Raw genomic sequence first — 24,166 nt, forward strand, 5'->3', positions numbered from 1 at the left:
CATTCCTCTTCTAATAGCTCTTTTCACAAAAGTGATGTAACAACATACCCTGATATAACCAACTTCTTAAGCCAAATTCTACTTCAGGTATTGCTGTAGACACCCCCATCCCCTTCCCTGTTTTGGCATGTTTTGAGGAGAAAGAGAGTAAGAAAACAAAAGAAAACAAAAATGAAAACAAGAATTTCACCCATCTCACCTGAGAATACACAGCCTCACTGGGTATGTGTACAGATTCAAGTCAAACTATAACTTGATTCAGAATTATTTTAGCATCTATAATACTGACAATAAATAAATCTTAAAAGAAATCTATGTCAAGGTGAAGCATTTTTTAATTAGGCAAATAGTTAATTAAAAAATAGAAATTCATGTTAAAAGGTTTATCTTTGTGCTGTGTTTTGGATTTGTGTAGGGAACAGTGCTGATAACACAGGGATGTTTTTGTTATTGCTGAGCACAGCTTGCCAAGCCAAGGCCATTGCTGCTCCTCATAACAGCCCATCAACAAGGAGGCTGGGGGGGCACAAGGAGCTGGGAGGGGACACAACCAGGACAGCTGACCCCAAGTGATACCACATGGCATCATGATCAGCAGATAAAGCTGGAGGACAGAAGAGGGAAGTGGGGACATTTGCAGTGATGATGTTTTGCCTTCCCAAGTCACTGTGGTGTGTAACAGACCCTGGCTGTCCTGCGGATGGATGAACACCTGCCTGCCCATGGGAAGCAGTGAATTAATTCCTTGCTTTGCTTTGTTTGTTAATTCCAATTCACTCCCCCATCCCACCTGGGGTAGTGAGCCAACAGCTGTGTGGTGGTTTTTGCTAGTTGGGGTTATACCATACCAATGTTTCCAGCAATTAATTTCTACAACTGTTTATTACAGTAAGTGACCACTACAAGCCTCATTTTGATTGTCAGATTCAAACACTAGTATTTCTTCTAGCTACCTTGGGTTTAGGGCTTCTTTCCTAAGTAATTTAGGCATCCAAACAGAAGTTTTGTCAACATATAAAAAACATCTGACTGCAGATAAGGCACAAAACACTGAACAATATTGGCTATTTTAAAATTGTTCCAGGAAGCCAGAGATGATATTCCAGAGTTTAAAATGGCTTTAGACATCTATGCTTATCTCAATATCTTCCTCAATTAAGAACTTAAATTTAAAAAATTAAGAAGAAAACCCACCATCTTTAAACAAATTTATTTCACTCATCTTACATAAGACATGAAAATGTTGATCCAAGAGCCAGAAGCTGAAACCAAATGTCTCTTAGACCTACCTCTTAAAACACTGTAAACATGAAACAAGGTAAATTTTTCTGTTGTATTTTTAGAAATAAAGTAGATGTTTTACACAGGATGGGCAATAAGTAGAACAAACCATTGCCAGACACAGAACAGTTCCATCCACTCAATACAACTTACCATTGGGAAAATGTTACCATTTCCTGCTTCAGCAATAAAATATAAAACCAATGTTAACAGTAGGATTTAGTCAAACAAGTAATAATTTGTCCCAGCAATCATACAAAGCTGTACTAGGGAAGGAAACTGGATAGCAAAAAGAAGGGAGGAAGCTAAGCTTGCCTGATGGCAACACAAAGAATTCTGCATCTGAAGAAACCTCCAGTGAGCTGCTTTTGAAGCAGGTTTTTGCAATTATCTAGCCTTAATACCCATTAAAAGGAAAGTGGTAACAATCTTGCAGAACTTTTAAAGATTTCCTCACATCTTTGACTTGATTTACAGCACATGTGAATTTCATTTGCCATTCAAGGAGAGATTATTTCTACCAAAAGGAGTGAAACAGAAGGTACCTACAGGAACTCATAAAGTAGCACCAAGCTAAGCACATTTCAGCACTCAGGAAGGGAAGAAAAGCAATAGCTCAGAGTGAGCAAATATTCTTATGTAGCAATATGGTGATGACATACAGAGACCTCATTTTTCCATGACTAAAGAGACAAAAAAGTCAATTTAAAATTAATAGGTATGACTCCAAAGACGAGTACCTCATATATACATATAATCACATTTTGAAAATTACACACTCCTTTAGGCCTTGGGCAAAATTTAAGATAATGCTGTTTTGTAGCACTTTTCCCAGTTTACAATAAATATTTCATTGTTTAAAGAAAAAACGCTAGTGAGAAAAAGCAGACATAACCAGTGAGCTTTTAAAACTTGTGGGCTATTTATTATATGTAGGCTCTCTAATCATCAGTGGTAAATAATTACTGTGACCCTGAAAATCAGAGGGATCTGGTGATACTTTCAGGGACAGCACTGCAACTTTCCCATCTGATATGAGACTTGACTGACTCAGTTAAGCAATGGATACTGGAAAGAAACTGTAACCCTCACTCATTTTAGATATGCATCACCACTTTTAAATATGATGCACATTCTTTTTTCCCTCTTCCATTTAATTTGTGGGATTTGCCATTAGAAAATGGTGGTGTTAGATAGCCTGAGAAGAAGACAAAACTGTCTGTGCCACCTAAACTTAGTATACAGTATCTCTGTTTTATGTGATGAGTCAAGCTTGCTATGAAGAATTGCTTGCTTCTGCAACTAAAATGAAAATAAACTGAGGAAAAGTCTCTAGAAATACAATACTCCTATTTAATAAAAAATTATTTTAAAATATTTTTTTTAAGTCCTGAAAGACATTTAAAGGTTTAAGTGCAGCTCCAACAACTGTATAGTTAATCATCAGCTAGCAAAACAAGGTCAATTCCTTGGACATACTACTCTCCCTTAACTAAATCAAAATAACCCCCCATGTGTTCCCCTTGTGTACTGCAACAGAGTAGGAGAGATTAGTTTAAACATTGAAGACTATCTTCAGAGAGAAGTAAATCTTCAGTATTAAAAGAAAGAAGAAAGTTCTCCCTCTATTGCCACCAAAATGCTGACAGTATTCTTTCCAGCTAGAGTTGGAATCTGGAAATTCAACCAAAAACAATGGAAACAGAGTAATTCAGGATGGAAGAGGCCTCAGGAGGTCCCTTGCAAAAATTATACTTCAAAATAGGCTCCACTGTAAGGTCAAGTCCCTGGTACTCAGTAACTGAAAATCTCTGAAGACAAACACATAACCTCTCCATCCCCCAGTAATGGAGAAAAACTTCTACATCTATATAATCTGAATCACTTTCATTTCAATTTAGTCACTGCTGAGAGTTCAATTCCATCTTCTGGTTTATAACCTCCATAGGCACTGGGAGTCCACCTGTTCTCCATATTGAGAAGGTAATTCCAGCTGACTCTCCTAGAAAGGCAAGTTCCCATCATGATGGTTTTTGCTGAATGCATTCCAATTTATCAGCATCTTTCCTTTTATCAGGAACCTAAAAACTGGATGCAATATAATTCCATGTAATGCAATGGGTTCTGAATAATCAGGGAGGATAATCTCTTGCCTTGATCTACTGGCTATGTGCCTGGCCATACAGCCCAGGATGCTCTTGACCAACTCCCTTCCTTGTCAGGGAGTTGTTTGTGGGCAGCCTCAGGGCCCTTCCTGAAGAGCTGCCCCCCCAAGCCCCCCTGTTCTCAGCTTGTGCTCCTCCCAGGAGCTCTTCCCTCCCAGGTGCAAGACTTGGCATTTGAACATCTTCATGTTCTTGACATAGCACTCCTCCTGCTTTCTAGGAATCCCTGAACACCAGCCCCTCCCTCAAGCCATCATCTGGTCACCCCTTCATTCTTGTGTCACCTGCAAACACGGTAAGAGTGCACCACATTGCCTGCTCCACATGTCCTGCTAAAGACAGGTCCCCATGGAGATTCCCACGAGACTCCACACACAGTGTGAACACTTAACCACCATGCTCTGACTCAGCCCGTGCAATTAGTTTTTTATTCACCTAGCTGTCTCTTAATCCCAGTCAATTCCAATTGCTTGGCCTGCTACAAAAAAAACAAAAAATAAAGAAAAAGAGAAAGAGAAAAAAGCAGAAATGGGAGACTGGGAAGACATAATGGGGAAACACAAGACTCCTTCCAACAGCAGCACAGACCAATTCTGGATGAAAACAGCAGAGTGCCCAAAGATTCAGTGCATTAACTTCCTACCTTAATTGCTTGAAATCATACCTCAGCTTAGCTGCATCTGGCTTATGCCAGCCTTCAAATCACCACCACCAACATTTGTGGAGTTACAGCCATTTCACTGTTTGTTAAAATACTTTTAAATTTGTATTAGATCAGTATGAGATCAGAATTTCATGTTCAAAGAAAGTCTCACTTTCAGAAAACTTTCCAAACTGTCTTCCTTTCCTGTACACCTTTTTCTTCAATACTCATCTTAAAAAATATGTACATTGCAGGTATCAACAACATAATTTCAAACCTACAGATAAAAAGCTGGGAATGCTGAAGGGCAGTAAGCTTACCACACACATAAAGGAAAGGTGGCTGTGCTAAGTCTCTTTAAGCTTAGATGATTGTGGCAAAAACTTCAAATGCACATTTGGTAGTTAAATGCTACAGCAGTAACAATTATAAATATAGACTTTGGGGGAGAGAGAGTAAATCTAATCACTGCCAGATTTCATACAAAGAAAAACAGTAAGTCTAACCATCTGAAAGCTTTATTCAGACTGTGAATGAAGAGCTTTCTTAGGTTAGCAGTTGGCCAATCTGCTCATCTGCATGAGGCTTCTTGCCACGTTTCATTGTACTTAGTCGTGATATTTAATCCCCTAAAGCTGTAGTAAGGCAGTTTAATCAACTTTGTGAGCTAGACTATGCATGGTTACACTTTCAATTTGAGTGAGGAAGCATTTCCCAAAGCTGAATTAATTAGCTTTACTTACACCACGTCTGTTGCAATGTTCAGATGACTTAGAATGTCTAACATCAATTTGATATTTGCTGTTACTTTCAGATAGGCTAAGAAATCCAAAGAACAGTTTGTATGCATTACAAGTCATGTAAATAGCATATTGGTATCTAAAGCATGAATCTGAGCAATTTTGCAGGTAAGAAAAAAAATGACCACTTACAGGGAACAGGTCTACTTTTAATTCCTGCTGGATAGCATGGATATACATGTGGCCTCTAAGGGATTATCCAGGTGATCCTCCCACACTACCTCATCATTATTTTTCTAAAGAAGGTCACAAAACAAAGAAATAGCTACAGCATAGCCATTAAGAACTAATATGCCACACCTACTGTCCAATAACAAAAATTATTTCCAAAAGAATGCAAAATGTTTTTTTGGGTACTTCCAAGTAGCATGCTATGATAATAACAATTTCCAGGACAATAGTCAGTCATAATCAATTGGACAACCATATCACATTTATCACAGGCCTGTAGTGAAAATATTTTATGGAAACCATCACACCTTTCATTAGCAGAAAAGTTCACCTTCCCAAACTTGATGGGTGGGGGTTATTTGATAGCTGGTTCTGGAGATTTTTGAGAGCTAGAAGCTTGTGGGTGGAAAGCAAGGATTACCTCCATAAGTACTATGAATCATGATGTGCTACATTAATAAATAGATTCTAATAAATTAACTATAACCTGAATGAATGCAAAAGCAAGCACAATAGTTCTTTAACCATTTTTCAGCACTGCAAGCTATTTTATAATAACATTACAGAACAGAAGGGTCCCACAGAAGCATGAGAACAATAACACGCAGGCAGTAGTGAAAAAGCTGGCTTATATATCATAAACCTCAACTAGATTTTCCCCTTTCACCTAATTTCTGTATCACCTATTCAAATGCAAATTCTCCCAAACACAAAAAATATCCTGTAACAGGGCTCAGGTTGTGTTTGGTGATGTGTACATCTGTACACATGCAAGCTGCTGCAGGAAGCAGCAGTGAGAAGCAGCAGTCCTGGGAGGTGTTTCTTCAAGCAGCTCATTAGGAGCAGCAAGAAGCAGACTCAAAACTGTACCATGGACAACTGTTATTTGCAACATGATGAACATCCAATTACTGGTTACATCCAGCTCATCAGCTGAATCAAAAGTCAATTAGTGTTTTTTCCAAAGTGTACATATGTTTAGAGTTTTGTGGGAAAGAAAGAAAATTTTAGTTCTGCTCTCAAATCCAGACTGGCAGACCACCATGAGCAACAGTGTACATGGTTAATCTGACAGCGTCCAAGAAATAATTTTTTGATCCATCATCTGGCTCAAGAATACAAAGGCTACGTGCAGCACTGCCATGTAACCTGCTTGAATAATTATTACACCTGATTTTAAGAAAAGGGAGATTCGTATATTCCGTTTCCCTGAGGCAGCCGCTATTAATAATTTTTCCCATCATTGAGATTTTCACCATTTTTCTGTAAAATTCCTGCTCATATTTTGTTTTAACAAGATTTTATTTCCTTTACCATAAGCAAAGGTTTGTTTGATCCAGTTGGTTAACAAGCTGCATGGTTGTCTCTCCTTAAGAAAATGCAGTGTTAATATATAAGAAAATAATAAATGTAACATGAGAAGAACTAAGTACACAAAAAATGTGCTTTTATGTTTTCTGTTAGAATTCAAAGTCCATGTTCAAGATCTACACTGGCATTTTCTTGCACTGTGTGACAATAACCACAGAGTTTCAGAGACATAACTGCTTTTCTAACATTCAGTTCACATCCTCAAAAGCCGATAAACAACTTTTCAAAATTTGTTGGCAGAGATGAAAAGGCACAGATTGTACAAGAACTCTCCTACCCCTACTCAGAATGGCATATGATTCTGCTTATAAAACACAAATTATTTATCTTCTACAGTAACTCCTCACAGAAAGGCTGAATTTTGTTGGATTTTCTGCAGGAAGAAAAGAAGAAGTAGGAGAAAATAAAAAGAAAGAAAAGGGAAAAAAAGAGAAAGAAAATAAAAGGACTTGTATATCCTGTTATTGGGTAAATTCAATTGAGATACATTAAGGCTCTAGGTGTGGGATTAGGAAATAAGAATATTATCCAAGAGAATGCCTGTTCGATGCCAACATGGTAATTTATGTCTATAGACCTGCGAAGACAACCAGGAAGAGGAGCTCATTCACTCTGATGGTCTGTATAAGACCCAAAGGATGATTTTTTTTCCATCAACTATGTTAGAGATTTACCTTTCAGGATACATTATTTCCTTAATGTCTGTACAGAGATAATGAGATCATAATTTACAGGAACTATACATATGAACTGAGAAAAGTGTAAAGAGATATGAAATACATGTATTACTTTAAATTATTAAAGCCTTTTAATTTATTCATTCAGAAGCCAGGAGGAAAAACAAACAAAGAAACAAAAAAAAAACAGTGTAGGAATAACATCACCTTGTGTTAGCTATTCAAATTTTAATACATATGCCATTCCCAAGTAAACCAACCTAGTTTTTCTTCCCTCAGTACTTTGTTTTGTAGACAACATTTTGAAATACCATTTTTGTTGTAGCAGGTAAAATATGAAAAATCTTCACTTATTCATCACATACATGGTAAATCTCCAGTATTCTGATTCTGTTTTTTTTTCCTCTTATTAAAAACAAAAATTAAAAATTAAAAGAAAGGAGAGATCATTATGAAGGTAGATAAAGCTAGCCCCCATTTGAAGGCAAATGTAAATATAAAAGCTGTCCATATATCAAAACCTTTTTTCTTGTATAATACTTGGCAACTGAGTCCTTGGCCTCTTGAGGGCCTACTGAGAATAGCTGCATCAGGATTTCACTCCTGAGAGCAGCATCAGTCAAAGAACCTGCCTAAAGGAATTGCCACACAGCAACGGGCCACAGTACCCTGTAGGGTCTAGGTTACAGGTCACTGACTCTGCCAACACTATTTCTACTCTGGTTTAAGCTAAAACAAGTCTGCACTTTTAATACAGGAAACTGAAACATGACTCCATCATTGCATATCACTGTCACAATCCCACACAAAAACAAGAACAAATTAATTCTATAATTCAGCATATCAAAACCAGGAAAATAGCTAATTTAGTTGTGCTGGTTTTGGATAGATGTTTAACCTGTTGTACAAGTATAAAAGACACATGAACTCACATAACCCCTGGATATATGCATATATAGTGCTCTATGCATAGCCCAGCAACTCTGCAACCTGCACAGAGACATTCTATGTACTGTGATAAATCCTCAAACAGGTTTTGGATTCAGGCAGTAGGTGACAGTCAAAATGAACTACCTAGCTCCCTGAAGTCTTTTAGGAATTTGATAATGTAGAACAGGCTTTTACTGAAATAAACTGCGCTTTTTGCCACTCCAACTTTTTTTGCTCAAGGGAGTGACGTATTCTACATCAGTACAAAACAATCTCTCTGCAAGGATCACATAATCATTTGTTGCATATCAAAACCAGAAGCAAAGCAGATTCACACTACAAGTCTTCACTTGATCAGAGAGGGTTACAAACAGTAGCCGAGACGAAAACCAAAATATTGATCAAACAGATAAACTGCACTGTGAAATAGCACAGTCATTCTGGCCATCCACTCCATGTGGTTTGGGGCATGACAAACTCAACATATTTACTAACTTTGAGTCCTGTTAGTTGTGCAGACTACCTTTAGCAGAAAGAGTTTAGAGACAAATCACACAGCTACTTTACACATCCATTTTATCTGTTACTTCTACCTAGTCCATAATACCTCATACCATATACATACATATACACACATAGCAGTGCATGAATCAACTTGGGTAGGAAGCACTAGACTCATTCTCACACAGAGCCTTGCCCAAGCTGAAAAGCTCCACCATCATGTGTGCAGTTACAGGCATGCATGAGAATTACCAAGGGCAACTATTGCACACTTCATTCCACTGCAGAATACAGACATTCAAGAATTACTGCTGGTAAGCATTTAAATCATCAGACCTGATTCCCACATCACACATTTAATTGCCACTGCATGATGGGAAAGTCTTTCTATAGTAATAGTGAGTTTACATCATTCAAATTTATAAATTATATAAACTGCTGATTCAATTAGACTATCAGAGAACTCTTTGAAGATGTGAAATACATCTCTAATTGGAGCTTTAAAGATAGAGATAACCTAGCAATATTTTTGTAGTCTAAAATTTATGCCTCAGGTACTTTGGTACAGTGTGGGTGCACTGGGAAGAAAGTGGGGAAAGTCACTTAAAATTAGGAGCCAAGGGAAAACAAAAAGAAGCAGAACCATTTGAGATTATGGAAATCTACTTATCTTCATGAGACAAAAAAGTTATGATAAATAATATCAATTTAAATACTACAAGTATTTTAAGGGTACCAAGAAAACAGTGTAGGATCACTTGCATGCACAATTAAGAAACAAGAAAGAGGCAGGAAAGCAGCAGAGAGAAAACAGGTACATATTTTCCACAACTCAAAAGAAACCTTGAACAAGTACAGTAACAATGGCACATGTATTTAAACTTGACCATGAGGAAATTAATCCTAAGGAATACAGGGAAACAGGGGAATGCACAATGCTTTGGCAATTTTCTGTGAATACTCTCTCCTTCTAAAGACTCAAATGTGAAAAATTTATTTTGGGAGTAGAGCTCAAAAAAGTGACACCTTTGTACCCTACTGAGTTCTTTACCAAGGAAACTTACTAAATAAATACTTCTGGTATTTTTGTAATAAAAATAAAAACTGAGCTTCATATATCTTATAAACAGGTTTAAGCACAAACATGAACTGATATTTTACAGCTTTCCACTCTTTACAGCAAACTCACAGAATTAATCCAGGTTTTAGCTTTAGTTTGTTTTTACATTCAGAGAAATTGGCAGCAATGTATTCAAGCCTCTTAAATTCTGTGTTCGGAAAATAAGATTGTTGAGTTTGAAAGAAAATGAACATACACACACTTGCCCAAAATTATAAGTTTATACTTTGGAGGTCTAGAGTTGAAGCTAGCAGTTACTAGCTAGCAAAAATTCAGTCCATGCAAAAATTCAGATATAGTTATACAAATTGTACAGAGCAGACAATTTTTTATATGTGAAGAAGCCATGCATGATCCAGATGCAGATCACACATACACAGGTGAAAAAAAAGGTATTTATGCAAGTTTTCCATAAGAGCTAAGAACTCCTAAAATTATTAACTTAGTCATAAATCCATTCATCCATTAGGAGAGGGTCATTAACATTCACAATCTAACAAGCCATTCTGCACCAAAGGAGGAGCCTGAACAGACACAGAATAATTCTACAAGATACTTGGGGATGACAGTAAACTTGTTAATGAGACAATATAACTACTAATTCTAAATGCCAGTCACAAAAAGAATACTCAGATATTGTCAGAAGCAAGACGCTCCTCATTACTGCTTCTTTATTGCTTTCCCTGTTGAGGAGAGAAAACATTCACAAGTCTTGAACAAAAATCAAATGAAGAAAACACATAATTTATGATACTACCCAAAGCACCCTTGAAAAGAATAATTGGGACCCTTGAGACAGGTTTTTCCTTGGTGACAAGGAAGTAGATTTCAACAAGGTTTGCTGTATTTCAGAAAGTTTTGAATCTTCTCCACTCTCTTCAAATAAATTACAACTGATGGTATTCTCTTGGGTAAATGAAGGAAAATTGGATGTTCCCTTGTCTCAGAAGATCAAAGAGATCCTGTCTTCCTCACAAAAAAACCCAAGCTCATTTTCAGTGAAAATGATAGTTAGACTAATATAAGTGCCTTAGCATAAAAGCTATTCTGCCACTGATTAAAGAATCTGTTATCTGTATCATCCTTAAATGGTATTCCTAGGGCGTGCCTCTCCCACATCACAGCCTTCAGGATTTCCAGAAGCAAACCAATATAACTGAATTTGCTACTGCTTCGTTTACATGTCTCTATCAGATGACTGTAAATAGTATTAACATGTAAAATTCCAATGAAAGCAATATTGGAACCTATAGACCTCAATTTCCTGGCTTACCATATTTGGTTTTGTCTGTTCACCACTCCATCTTCAAAACAAACCCAAGAGCCTTCTGATGGAGGGACAGGGACTTCTGAAAAATGCCTTGTCCTCAAAGACAAGAGGGCAATTATGTGAGATCAAAACTATTTTTCTCCTAATTCTTTGTGTGTGGACAGGGATGACAGAGCCAGGGACACTGAGCTGCAAACAAAACACTAATTTATATTTACAAAAGCCTTGAGATTAGCAAGGCAGTATCTCACTGAACCAGTTACACGAGTCTGCTCACCCACTCCTCAGGCATATCTAGCAGCCAAGCCTTCTTCCTTACATACAATTCAAGAGACTCTCCTACCTTTGATTCCCAGATCTGTCTTTCCAGGTCTTAGCTCCTTTTTCTCCTATCCAACTGAAAAAATAGTGTCTTTCATCACAGGGTGATAGCAGCAGATCTCTTTTCTTAACAGCAAGCAAGAGAGGTCTTCTCACCAAGTGCAATTGAAAAAAATCAACTGTAACCTAATAAAAAACTTTCCAAAAGCCACAAAATTCCATTGAAGTGTTACTTACACAACTGTAACAGACACAAATCAATTGAGCTCTTAAGCACTAAAGACTTACTTTGTTTTGGTTCTTTTCACCAACATGACCATAAGCAAGACCAAAAAATTATTCACCATGGGGTTGATTTTTGTTGTTTGGTGACTTTTTTTTAAGAAACTATGAATTATTTCAACATTTAAAATTATCAAGACAGAGAAAATGGATTGCATGCAGTAGAATAATTAATATTTGTCTCTTGGGTTCATTTCACCAAAGGTGCTTCTAACTAAATATAGGCTGCAAAGACAACAGGTATCTAGGGAATTAGTGAAACCAAAAAAAAAAGGCAATTTAAGATTTCAAATAAAATCTCCAGTCAAAACATACATTTTATTCTAAGACATTATGTGACTTGAATTAGGTAACAGGAAAAGTCATCTTAAAATGATTTTTCAGGAAAGGGATTGTGGTTAAAGAGATGTACCTTTTATGAATAACTGTTTAGTTTGATGCACAAGAACTACTACAATGAAAAAGAACCAGACCACAGAAGAAAAAAATCCACCAATTTTCTGGTTGTGTTACAATCTGACTGGACAAAAATAATGCAGCTTTAGTATTTTATAAATGTTTTGAATTATACCGAGTCAAATATGTGACTAAGATAACAGAAAACTGAAGAACACAAGGTGTTTTAGATATTTTACTCTGGAGGCCTCTCCTCAACCCTAAGGTCTCCACATCCATATCTTTTTTCATACAACTTTACAATTTTTTTTTTAATTGTTGTAAAGGGCAGGAAAAATTCTTGTGTTTCTCCACTATGCAACAGCAACCATATGTTGACACATGAAAAATACATGTTTCAGTTTTGTTTATCTTTGGGAACATCAGTGAGTAATCTGCTAAACACTACTGCTCAAGTTAAACTCATTTTCTTAACATCTCTAATTATACCTGCTTGCCTGCTGCTCTACTGAAATAAAATGCTTCTCAAAAATCAGATGGGATATTAACAGCTTCATTCTCTCAGATGCATCTGGAATATCAGCAGTTAATATAGACAATATGAAAATATTCCTCCCTTCAAATACAAAGTACCTTTAAGAAGGCTCAGCAGCAGCTAAACTGCTCTGCAAGATCAAGCCATTTCCATGAATGCTGGAGCATTCTTGATATTATATAGAATATAAATTATTAGTGTTTGTAAGGTGCTTTGAGATCTTTTAATGGCAACTATAAAAACATATTGGCATATTAAATATTTTTACCAACTTTAATAAGAACTAATAGGAGCATTGCTTTACAGGCAAAAAACTGAAGTACAGAGAGAATACTGGATTTGTTTCTGATTGCAACACATGAAAGTCACACAAAAGTAAGAATTGAGTACAGACTCCAAAATTTGATGATAAAGTTCAGTGGGCATGGCAGTGTTCAGTCAAAGACTGGATCTTGGAGGTCTTTCCCAGCCCTAATGATTGTCTAACCAGGAATCACTAGCAAGAATCCTCTCCTCCGAGATATCTATCATATACAAAAATTCTGCAGCAGAAACACCATTGTACAAAGCAATGTGACATGAAACATGACTGATTGAGAGCAAAAGAATAAAATTTTTAAAAATGTGCAACAAGAAGCAAAGCCAGTAAGTGATCTCTAAAAAGAACAACTGAGATTGAATATGATTTTTTGTCAGCTTCTGTAATCTAGAAAAATTTCATTTTACCTTTCAACTCAATCAATGAAACAAATATCTCTGAGCTTTTTTTTTAATTGAGTACTATCTCATTCACAAAGAATATCAATTCTGTTAATGAGAAAAAAATACATTCTGCATGGGCTTTATCACAAGCCCAGAAATATTCTTGGCATTTAGTCAGCATCTCAGCACACCTAAATGAAACAAACCCTCTTTAATAAATCAGAAGATGAAGGACTCCAACAACAGTAATTTTTTTTATATCCTCACCAGATGGTTGACTAGGCAAAAGTTGGCTGAGGAGTTGCAATAAGAGAATGACTTCAGACATAGTATTACATGATAACACATTATCAGATAAAGAACTTAAAGTGCAAAGAACTGCAAAAAATGGCATCATGCACTCAGGTCACCCCACTCAGCTTCAAGTAGTAGTGAATAACCTCAAATATGGTATGGTTCTTAGAATGGTCCCTGTGCAGGGCCAGGAGTTGGATCCAATTATCTTCATGTGTCCCTTGTGATACAGGATATTCTATGATTCTTTGCAATCTATTGCAAAATGAGGAAATAAGAACTTGAGCCCTTCACTGTAACTCAAAACCAGTGCTGGTACAAAGCTGACACAGCCTCCTCTCCACAGCTATTAAAACCTTGCCCTAAAATACATTAATTTTACTGAAGATAAAGAATCATCTACATTTCATAGATTCAGCTACAGCTGGCAATTTCTCAATCACACCATGTAGTTAGGAAACATCTCTATGCTACCCCTTTGTGTTTGCTTCACCCATTTTAATGAGCTGAGTGTTTCTGTCCCACCTCTCCAAGTTCAGTTGCTTACGCACTCGGGTACCTGTTGCAACATCTGTCTCTTGTGCTGCCTGTCATCCTCTACTCATCTCTTCACAGTAAGCCTTACTCTGCTGCTGGTCAATTCTTTCATGCCAAGAAAGGAAAATTCCCCCCACAGTGACGCTGTGGTGATGACTACAACCTAAGTGAGTTAACACCCCAACAACAACAACAACAACCTGGTGCATGTTAACACCCCAAAAGAACTCTCCTACTAAGCTCAGGAGGCTGCACAGGATCAAGAAGTTGATCCTGGACAGTATTTTGGCTTGTATTTCAAGCTGACCTTATCATAAACTCTATTTTGTAGTAACATAAATCAACAGTGAAAAAACATAAAGTCCTCAAGTGCCCATAAAACATTCCTAATCCCCAGATTTAACTGGCTACAATTAGCTCTAGAACTATTCCCAGACCTAAGCTGGTGTCATACCTGATGCTGGTAGACAAATAAAAATGTCCTTGATTAAATTCCACCAGAAACACCAGGGAAAGAAAGAAGGCAATACAATTTCTGCACAGATTAGTGACATTCTTTGAAAACAAGGGAACTAACTACTCTGTACCTGAGTATTTTAGAATGGCCTAAGGAAAATTTGATTTTCCTCCCTCAATTTGTTATAATATCTTGAAACATTCTGGAAGACAACTTAAAAAGCAAATAAACTAAAAATTCCCAACCAAATTTAAAAACCCAAACAAGCAAACAAAACCCAAACAAAAACCTAACAACAACAAAAAACACCCTATGAAAACAATATACAAACTCCTTACCAGTGATTAAGTCACAGATCAACTTTATTTCATGTTCCCCAAACACTCTTTAGAATAATTCTGAAACTTTTTCAAGTTACTAAAAATTTCTTTTTGAACTTCCAAAATATTTTCTTACAAAGATGCTTTTTTCTTTTAGTAAATGGGACCATATCTACATCTCAAAATGTAACCTTCAGATATTGATGTGTTAATCAGAAAAACCCCAACCCCCATGTGCTGAAATCTTGAGAAATGCATAACTCAAGCCAGTTTTCTCAGCCACAAAGAAAAAAAAAAAAAAAACAAAAAAAACCCCCAAAAAAACCCACTAGCAATACAAAATATCATTAGAAAAGATAAAGCAGACCTTATACTTAGAAGACTTCTCCAAACAGGCACACAGGAGAAATCAGTGGCTGAACTGCAGTTTCCATTCCTTAAGAAACTTTTATCTTTTAACACTTACTTTATACCAAACCAGGTAGAAGTGTTGATGTGTCAACATGTTTAGCTATATAAAACATTTCCAAAACATTCAGTCCATAAATATACAAATATTTTGTTTACACACACCATATTTTTAAACAGAACACTGTGTTATTCCAGAATGAAAGCCTCTGAATTGATTTGACATTTAACTACATCTGCTCTAAGAGTTATAGGAAGCTCTAGGCAAGCAATCCTTCACTATTTGTTGTCCCCTGTAGCTGTAACAAACATCTCCTAAGAGAGCTTGGCATTACAGACTCCACAGATTGGTCAGAACACAGACATTGTGTCCAGACAAAATGCTCATAGAGAAACTTATTTCATAAGAGCACTGGGTTAGAAGGCTTGCAACATGTGAGACACAGGCGTTCTAAAGATGTTCATTGAACCAGCTGGAAATCACATTTCTGTTTTCTCACTACAAAACCACAAGAGAATCCTGATGGAGAAAACATGATGGAAGATTCCACGGCACTCCTAGTGACACCAACAAACCCCTAGTATGCTATAGGAGAAGAGCAACAGACCATCAAGTCCTTTTTATCAAAGTGCTGACAAAGTGGCAATCTAAAACTCACAAAGCAAATAGAAAAAACTTACTTTTCCAGATTGAATGATACCCACAGAACTAACATACCCTTTTCTAAAAAATAACCCAACAAAAAAATAAATTTACAAGCCTCATGTTTTAAAAATCAAATTTAAAAAAAAAAAAAAGTATTTCCAGGATAGTTGTTATCATTTTCATATTACCTCGCCCCCTCCATTAGAAAAGGAAAACAAAAAAAAAAAAGTACTAGAAGGTTTAGTGAGGCTCACCTAAAGTTCTATATTTCTATACATTTCATCTGGAAGAACTCAAAATATTGTGGGGGCTGATGAACATGATCATAAATAGGTCACAAATAATTATAGAGTGTATCCAACTATGTAAGAAAACATTAAATAATTTTCTTAGTACATAAGCAAGACGTATTGTCTTCCTATAAAAACCAAGCTAGTACTTCACACTATGTACTCAAATCACCCCCACTTCTCTAAGACCAATAAAAGAACAAAACAAAAGCCAAAGGCTGGCCATTTCTCTTCACTCACCACACCTGGATGAGCAAAATTACCAGAGTTGGACATTGCAGGGTATTTTTAAAGGACCTAATTACACCATCATATATCTGCATTAAAAAGTTAGCATTATCTAATATCTTTCAAGTTATTCATCCCAATAAATTTGAGATTTATAACTCCTACATAATATATTCACAGATTCATTTTGAAAGCTCAAGCATCATATACAATCCAAATGGTATTTAATAGCATGTGGCAAGAAATTGACAGGATGTTGACACACTTTAAATTTCAGTTATTTACAAATATGACAAGTATTTTGCAAATTACTATTTTAATCTCAGATTTTTAAGTTCTGAATTATATTTTCAGAATTGCATTTTTTCTCTTCAGAATTTTATTTTTCATCAAAATGTTATCATTATGATATTTCACTTGCATACCAGATGGCAGATACAAAAAAAGTTTATGTTCATGTTGAAAAGTGGGTTTTTTTTCACCTATTACCACTTGTTGTTTTTCTGGAAAAAAAAATAAATATAAAAACCCTAACCCCCTATTTTTTGACTAATATCTACATTTAGTGTAAATGCACATAACAGCTCTTTTACAATCTCCGGTGATTTTCAGTGCCCAGTGATGCATTTCATTCTTTACATTAAGGAATACATGTTTATGTCTAATTCAAAAAAGTCACATCAAATAATTACAAGTGCTCTTAAGCTTAAATTGACTTGCAACCAATAATTACTTTTACTTTTGACTTAAAAAAAAAATGCATCTGTATCTTCCAGATGAAAAGATACATTCTTTTTTTTTTTCCAGATGCACAGTCTCAATCATATGGATACAGGTAACTCAATTCTCAGAAGCAACTAATAGGAGCAGGAGAGAACCAGATAATACTAAGCAACTAACTAGATATTAATAAATGCCTAACATAAATATATATTTCACATGCCAGAAAACCCCACAATTTTAAGCAGTTGCAGAAATTGAGCAGGCTGTGTTAGTAAGGAAAAATGCCCTACACCATCTACTTACTAGCATGCTTATCTGCAAGCATTATAAGGCTGTTAGAAATATCTCTTCGCCTGTAAAAACACACCACTTTCGCTTCCACGTTCCCATTGGCAGTCTACAAAAGAAAGAGAAAATCAAGTCAGGATCTATCCCTCCTCAGCTGAGAAATACAAATTAAACACTCTCTGCTTGGAGTGTTCCCTCATATCAGTAGTTCTCACATGATTAGTCAAGCTGAAATCAACAGAACTACTCCAATATACTCAAATATAAAATCTTCTTGAGAGAGGCTAGTACCAATTTCAGAGCAGACAAGAGGATTAACTACAATTATTGAGTCCTCAGAATTTATATTTTGTTCAGGTCTTCAGAGGTGCAATACATTCTAAAGTAAGAATCCTTCAGAAATGTTAGAATCTTGTGAACATTTCTTTACAATCCTGCTTTGGACAGAAATGTATATTTCAAAGTACTCGGGCATTTTTTCAGAATCTCATTTAATATAACATTTATTGAAAAAGTCTTTTGAAAGATTTATTTGAGAAAGTCACAACAGCTCCTAAAATAAAAGAGCAGTTTAGTTCACTGTTTTAATTACTCATTATGAGGACCACAATCTTCTATAAAGAATTTACTAATATTTGAAGAACTTTATCCTTCTCCTTTAAGGGTACAAAAGTACTTTTTTACCTTGAGTTACTTACTTAATACTAAAAAGTATAATGTTTTGATTAAGCTTCTTACAAAAAAAAATATTGTCCCTATTAGAACAATAATCAAAGCATTTTATTACATATTTACATAATATCTTCACATTTGCTCAATACCTTTAACATATGAAAGCAAACCATTCACATTCAAGATGTGTGGACTACAACCTCCAGCCTCCCTTTAAGGAAAAAAAATGAATACATGACTCTGTTCTACCCTGCACAAGCAAGATTAAATTATAGCAATTCAGTTTAAAGATAATAAACATTACATTCAATATATGATTGGAATCATGTCAATTACTGTGAATAAAAAAATTTTCTTCTCCAATAAAAGTCAAAAATTATTTGCCATGCACAAGTTCAGTGGATGTTGCATTGGACAGCACTAACAGCTAATGTGGTTGATGTCTGCTATGGCATATTGTTATGTTTCATTAATAAGAAGAAAACCACTTGCAAGTCACCAATTTTTTAATTTACTTTCTAACCACTGGGGAGAAATATCTTAATCATTACTTACATCATGATGAGCATTTTAACAATTAACTTTTGATGTAGTGCATCAGTAAGTTTTAATACTGCTTGAGGGAAAAGTAAAAAAAAATACAAAAATATTAAAAATAATTTTAAAACCCATAGAAACCCCACACTATTCTTAGTAGTGTCAGAGTGAAGAAAAATAATCATGCTTTCCCCAAAATGACTGTCAACAGAGCCTCCATTTTTCAGGAAAATACACTCATGATAAAGACAGAGGACACAGTTTGTACTTTATTCAAAAGCCCATTCTTCATTCACAGCTGCCAATAGGCAGAGCAATAAAGCCACAGAAGTCACACATTGTGTTACTCGATCAAAGTCTCGCTGGTACCTGCCAGCTCTTCAGATGTCTATCTAAAAGCAGACTCGTTACATGATGGCTTCACAGTGTCAGATTCCAGATGGATTCACAGTGTCATCGTCAGCCAGAGAATGAAATTTATTCATTTCTCCAAGAATTCATAGAATTCGTTAGAAAATTTTTGCAGCAGAGTAATCCTGTTCACCAGGGATGAACAACTGGGTGCTTCCTTAGGTAACAGGGCCGAGTTAGAGGATATCACATAGCAAGTTTTCAGTAACCCTCAGAAATCCCTCCTACAGTAGAAATCTTATGGGATAGAAATAATTCTCAGGTTTTAACAAGAACCCTGACTTTTGCCAAAGGCTAAGAAAGAATCTTAGATATTTGTACCTTGTTAAGTTCTTCAATTCTCCTAATGAGATATGGATTGCTGGAAGAATTTTCAAAATAAACATAATCTGAAAGGAAAAAAGGGAAAGTCACTGAAATACCAAAAATTATGTAAAGACATATCACTATTAGTGCAAAAGTTTTCTTCTAAAACAAGAAGTTTTGAAAGGGCTGAGATTTCTTCATAAATGTTGGGACCGTGATGTATTTCTACACCGAGATTTAATATAATTTGTTCCTCAATTCTGGTTTTAACTGCACTACACCTGCTTTAACAACCATGCTGGGAAAAAGTTAAATGCTTTGTGTTGAAATTTACACCGTAATCTAGTAATCCATACACCTCATTAATCTTGATAGGGAAGGAACAACTTCTCACAATCAATTAGGGAAGATTTAAGAACTGAGCACTTTAGTGACTTTCTATATTACCGAGATTTACATTTCTGTAAGAGACGACACGTCACATTTATTATCAGGTGCTGTGGCAGTACAGTTGTCCCAATGAGTAATGTATGTTTTATGATACTTGCTCTTGTAATCTCTGTCCACTAAAATGCAAACTATATTAAGCAGGAATTGTCATGAAATTAGCAAGGATCTCGTAGGAAGTCTCTTTCAACATCATTAATATAAAAATATCTTAATAAAGTGAATGGAAATTTACTCATATGCTGAAAGCTGCTCCCATGTAACATACAAAGAATTGACAAGTGTGTTTCCTTCATAGTTTTCTGAAAACTTGTTTTTGTCCAATGAAGAACTACCCACCAAATGTCAACCACACTTTAAAGTTGATGTTGGACTTCTGTACCATGCCCCTTGCACACTTTGTTTCTAAAAATCGGATGAGGAACTATAACTATGTATAAAAGCCTTCTGCAACAGTTTGACACTACGGTACAATGAAAAAGAACTTCAGGTAGTTCTAATGAAAGAATAAGATCTCTGGATAGTGCTCACAATTGTTTATTATGACTACAACGAAAAAAAAAAAAAGAATTGGTGACCCACGAGGTAAACCCTCTGTGCTACCTGCTCAGAGAAGGATTACTTTCATGAGTAAATCTAAGTGCTCTAATGAGACAGCATTCAGATGGAAGATTTGTGGCTCCATCAGTGTATCTCAAAGCATTCAAACTATTGTCACCTCTCATTTCCACACATCTTTCCTCTCGGTTCTGGATTTTGAGAGAGCAAGAGGATGGAGCGATTTTTGAGCACCCAGTACTACATACCTAACTTGAGCAGTGCACCTGAGCCACAGCACTGGGCACACTGCCACGTTCGTTCCCTCCGTGAGCGAGCCAAAGTTATCCGTGTCATTTTCGACAGGCTCGGGGTGGGAAGACAAACGTTTGCCGTGTTTTTCACCGCCTAAACGCCCTCTCCCCACCGCCCTCCGCCAAGCAGTCACGAATCAGGGCGCTGCTCAGGGGTCACGGCGGCAAGCAAGGGAAGCTGACAGAAATCCCCCGGTTACGCAGCCAGATTAATTATTTATCCCCAGCAGACCAAGGAAGGCGCGGAGAAACTCCGCCGTGAGAGCGAGGGAGGGCGCGGGGGCAGGGAAGCGGCGCGGAGGGAAGCGGCCCCGGGGTGGGCTCGGGCTGTCCGTGCGCAGCGCCCCGCACCGCCCCGCACCGCCAGGGCCCGCCAGGCCGCGGCGGGGCGGGCGCGGCCCGGGGGCGCACGGCCGGGCGGGCGGCCCCTGCTCGCCCCGCGGGGCCCGGCGCTCGGCCCCTCCGCCGCTCTGCGGGGAGGAGGCGAGGCGCAAAGGGCGGCCGTGCCCGGCCCGAGGCGCGGCGCGGGGCTGGCAGCCGGCGGCGCCGCTCCCCGCTTTCCCGCGGAGGGCGGCGCTGCCCTTCTCCTCCTCGGCGGCGGGGGCCGGGCTCCCACCCGGCGCGCGGGGCTGGCGGGGGAGGAACCTGCGTCCTCCGCCCCGCGGAGGGCCCGGCGACCCTTCGCCGGACCGGCTGCCTCCTCTCGCCGCCCGCCCGGGCCCGGCCGCCCCGCTCGGGACCGCGCCCGCCGGGGGCCGGGGCGCCGCTCTTCGCCCCGGCGCGGCGCGCACGGCCCGCGGCCCGGCGGGACCCCCGGGCGGGCGCGGGGGGCTCCGGGCGGGCGCTGCCGCGTCCCCACATACCTCCCACTCGGTACATGTTGGCCGCCATGTCTGCGCTCTGCGCCGCCCTCCTCCTCCTCCTCCTCCTCCTCCTCCTGCCGCCTCTGCCGGGCCGGGCTGGGCAAGGAGGGAGCGGCTCCCGCCGCCGCCCCCCCGCGCCGCGCCGCCACCCCTCGCCGCCCGGCCGCAGGACACAGCGCCCCACGGGGCCGCCGCCGCTTCCGGAGCCGCCGGCGGGGAAGGGGTTAAACCGGCGCCCCGCCGCTCCCCCCGCGCACCGGCCCCGGGGCGGGTCCGGGCCGGGCCCGGCCGCAGGTGGGGTGGGGCGGTCCGGCCGGGCGGCGCCGGGGGAGGTGCGGGTGCGCGGACACGCTCCCCGCCCTGCCCGAGGCACGCCACGTTCTGCGGGCTCCCGCCGCTTTGTCCCGACCCTTTCCGAACTTGGGGGTTTTTTTGGTGTTTGCCTCTTCCCCGGAGCGGCTGAGGGATCTCTCTCCTTTGGCAGCTCTGAGTAGTATCTCAGAAAAAGTTTGTTTCTTGCGCAGCACCTGTTGGTGATGGGTTTGGCGGCCCCTTTGTTCGCCTCCGTAGCGCGGTCCCGCGGGCGGCTCCGGCGCCCCCAGCCCGCCGCGGGCACGGTGCCTCTCGGAGCTCTCCGCCGTCCGCAGGATGCAGCTTGTTCGCAACAGGCAGCAGAAAACATCTACGACCGAATAAAGATAAATCTAGCAGCTCATCTCGGAGGCAGGAAGCGTCGAAAGAGATGCTTTCAAATCATCCGATGAGAGAGATGCTTCAAAAACATCAATACTGATGTAACATGAAGCCATTTCCCCCTGTTTATACAAAGTTTACACCATAAGCAACAATCCATACACTTTACAAACAAATTGATCCTGCTGTGGCATGCTTTCTTGGAAAATAAATGCTTGTTATCATCTTCCTGCAACGAAGGGGATGATTTATTATTGGTTTTATGTCCTGGATATTTATGTGTGCAGCTTGAGCGTTACCAAGTTAAAATTTCACTTCATCCTGAGCTGCAGGAAGATGTGTTGATTAGAAGGAGGGTGATCATCCTTTGTGTTTCAAACGATTATATCCTGTCTTTCTTTTCTCCTCTAAGCAAATCTGGGACTATAAAGTTTTGTCTACTTCCAGGACACTTTTAATTTCTCAAGTGACTACAACTTTGTATCAAAACGCCAACTGAGAAGCAACTTTCTGAAACACATGTAACAGGCACATTATACAGTAATTTATTTTTCTTTTAAAAACAGCAGCACATTCAAGCAGTGAAAGGAAAAATGGGGAATTTTCCTCTGTTGAACATCTGTGGGAACTGAAAACAAGTCAGCAGAAGCTCCTTGGGAAGTACCAACTCTGTCCAGCTGGGTATTTCCAAAGGCACAATAACATGACCTTAGCAGAGACCTGAGGTGTTACTTTTACTCTCCTGTTTTACTGCTTGGGCAAATGAAAGAGGTTAAACTTTTTAGGCAAGAGAAGTTAATTCGAACATTTGGTTTGGCACAGACATTTCCAATTAAACAGAATGCCTCCAAGCTCTTTTCCTCATTTTAAGTCTGCACTTGGACATTAGGGGGACTGCCCTCACTAGGAAGTTTACGATGTCCCCTCATCCAGCAAGGAGTGGATTTGGACAGACACAGACCATTGCTTCCATCAGCTGAAGGCATGGCCTGTGGAAGAGAAAGGCAACTCCTGGAGATACAGAAGGTGAGAGAGCAGCCCAGGGAAGCCCATGGTCCCAGCCTGTCCTTTCAGGTGGACAGCCTGAAAATAGTTAGAAAACCACCCTTACTTACAGCTGCCAGACTGAGGCTGCATCGCAGACCAGATAAATAGAGAAATAATGACATTTATATACCTCAGTACTGAATCACTGGGCCCTCTTGTTTGCAGTAACACGGCTCGCACAGCAGCAGCACAGCCCGAGGTGCTCAGTACATCCATAGCTCAAGGTCACTGCTTTGGGAGTGGGCACAGCCAGCTAGTGGATATAGAGTTGCAGGACTGGCAGTACATTTTACTTTGGTGTAACATACACAAAAGCCTGGATACAGTTTATATTCAGTGCTCTCTCAGTGTACAGAATGGGAAAAATTAAAGTTATGTAAACACCTTCATTTTTCAAGATTAAATAGAATGGAAAACTTTTGTTTCAACTACAAAACTGTTAAGAAAAAAACCCCAAAAACAGATAAGAGCTTTGTCTTAACCTGGTATATGAACTATGTTTAGCTATAGACTGATATCACTTGTGCTGTTCAAAAGAAACCACATTTCTGTGGCAACCTAATTCAAGACACAAGAGAGATTATTCCTGATAGAGACATGGGTTACCTGAGAGCTTCATTTTACAATTTTCTTTGTTGTGCCACTGTGAGCAGTCCATCATTCCTCCTCACGGTCCTCCAAAGAAAAGCCAAAAAAGAAAGAATGGAGTGTTAAAAGGATCATTTTAAAACACAGACTAGTTCCATGGTCCAGGCTGGCCAGCTGCCCCCATGGTGAGCAAGATCAGCAGTCCTGAAAGAGATGGACATCAGACACTGAGAGAAGAGATGACCAAGGACCTTTCACAGTATCTCCCACAGAGTGTCTATTGATTTATCCAGGCTGCACCCTCTTTTTTGGCTTTTTCTCTTTAGCTTCATCAGATGCACCTAAATCATGTCTATTACATGCCTATAAGGTCAACTGGAGCTATACAATTTTCT

The 24,166-nt window shown here is 39.0% G+C and overlaps 1 protein-coding gene across 8 annotated transcripts in view; it reads right to left on the bottom strand.

The window, feature by feature from the left end:
* The window catches only part of MTA3 (metastasis associated 1 family member 3), a 139,397-nt gene extending 115,544 nt beyond the window's left edge, over positions 1-23,853 (bottom strand). For 4 of the 8 annotated variants that reach the window (XM_085577104.1, XM_085577100.1, XM_085577101.1 and 1 more), the window contains exons 1-3: positions 20,536-20,919; positions 19,298-19,365; positions 17,372-17,465 (exon numbers count right to left, since the gene is read on the bottom strand). In XM_085577104.1, the coding sequence (XP_085433230.1) occupies positions 17,372-17,465; positions 19,298-19,365; positions 20,536-20,623 (250 nt within the window). In that variant the 5' untranslated portion in view covers positions 20,624-20,919. Of the gene's footprint in view, positions 1-17,371; positions 17,466-19,297; positions 19,366-20,535; positions 20,920-21,443; positions 21,476-21,970; positions 22,126-23,789 lie in introns of those variants that run through there. The other 4 variants (XM_021546388.3, XM_021546390.4, XM_085577103.1 and 1 more) reach the window with 3 other exon arrangements.
* Positions 23,854-24,166: the final 313 nt, after the last annotated feature.

Source organism: Lonchura striata, chromosome 3 (genome assembly GCF_050655825.1).
Source record: "Lonchura striata isolate lonStrDom1 chromosome 3, ASM5065582v1, whole genome shotgun sequence".
Lineage (NCBI taxonomy): Eukaryota > Metazoa > Chordata > Aves > Passeriformes > Estrildidae > Lonchura > Lonchura striata.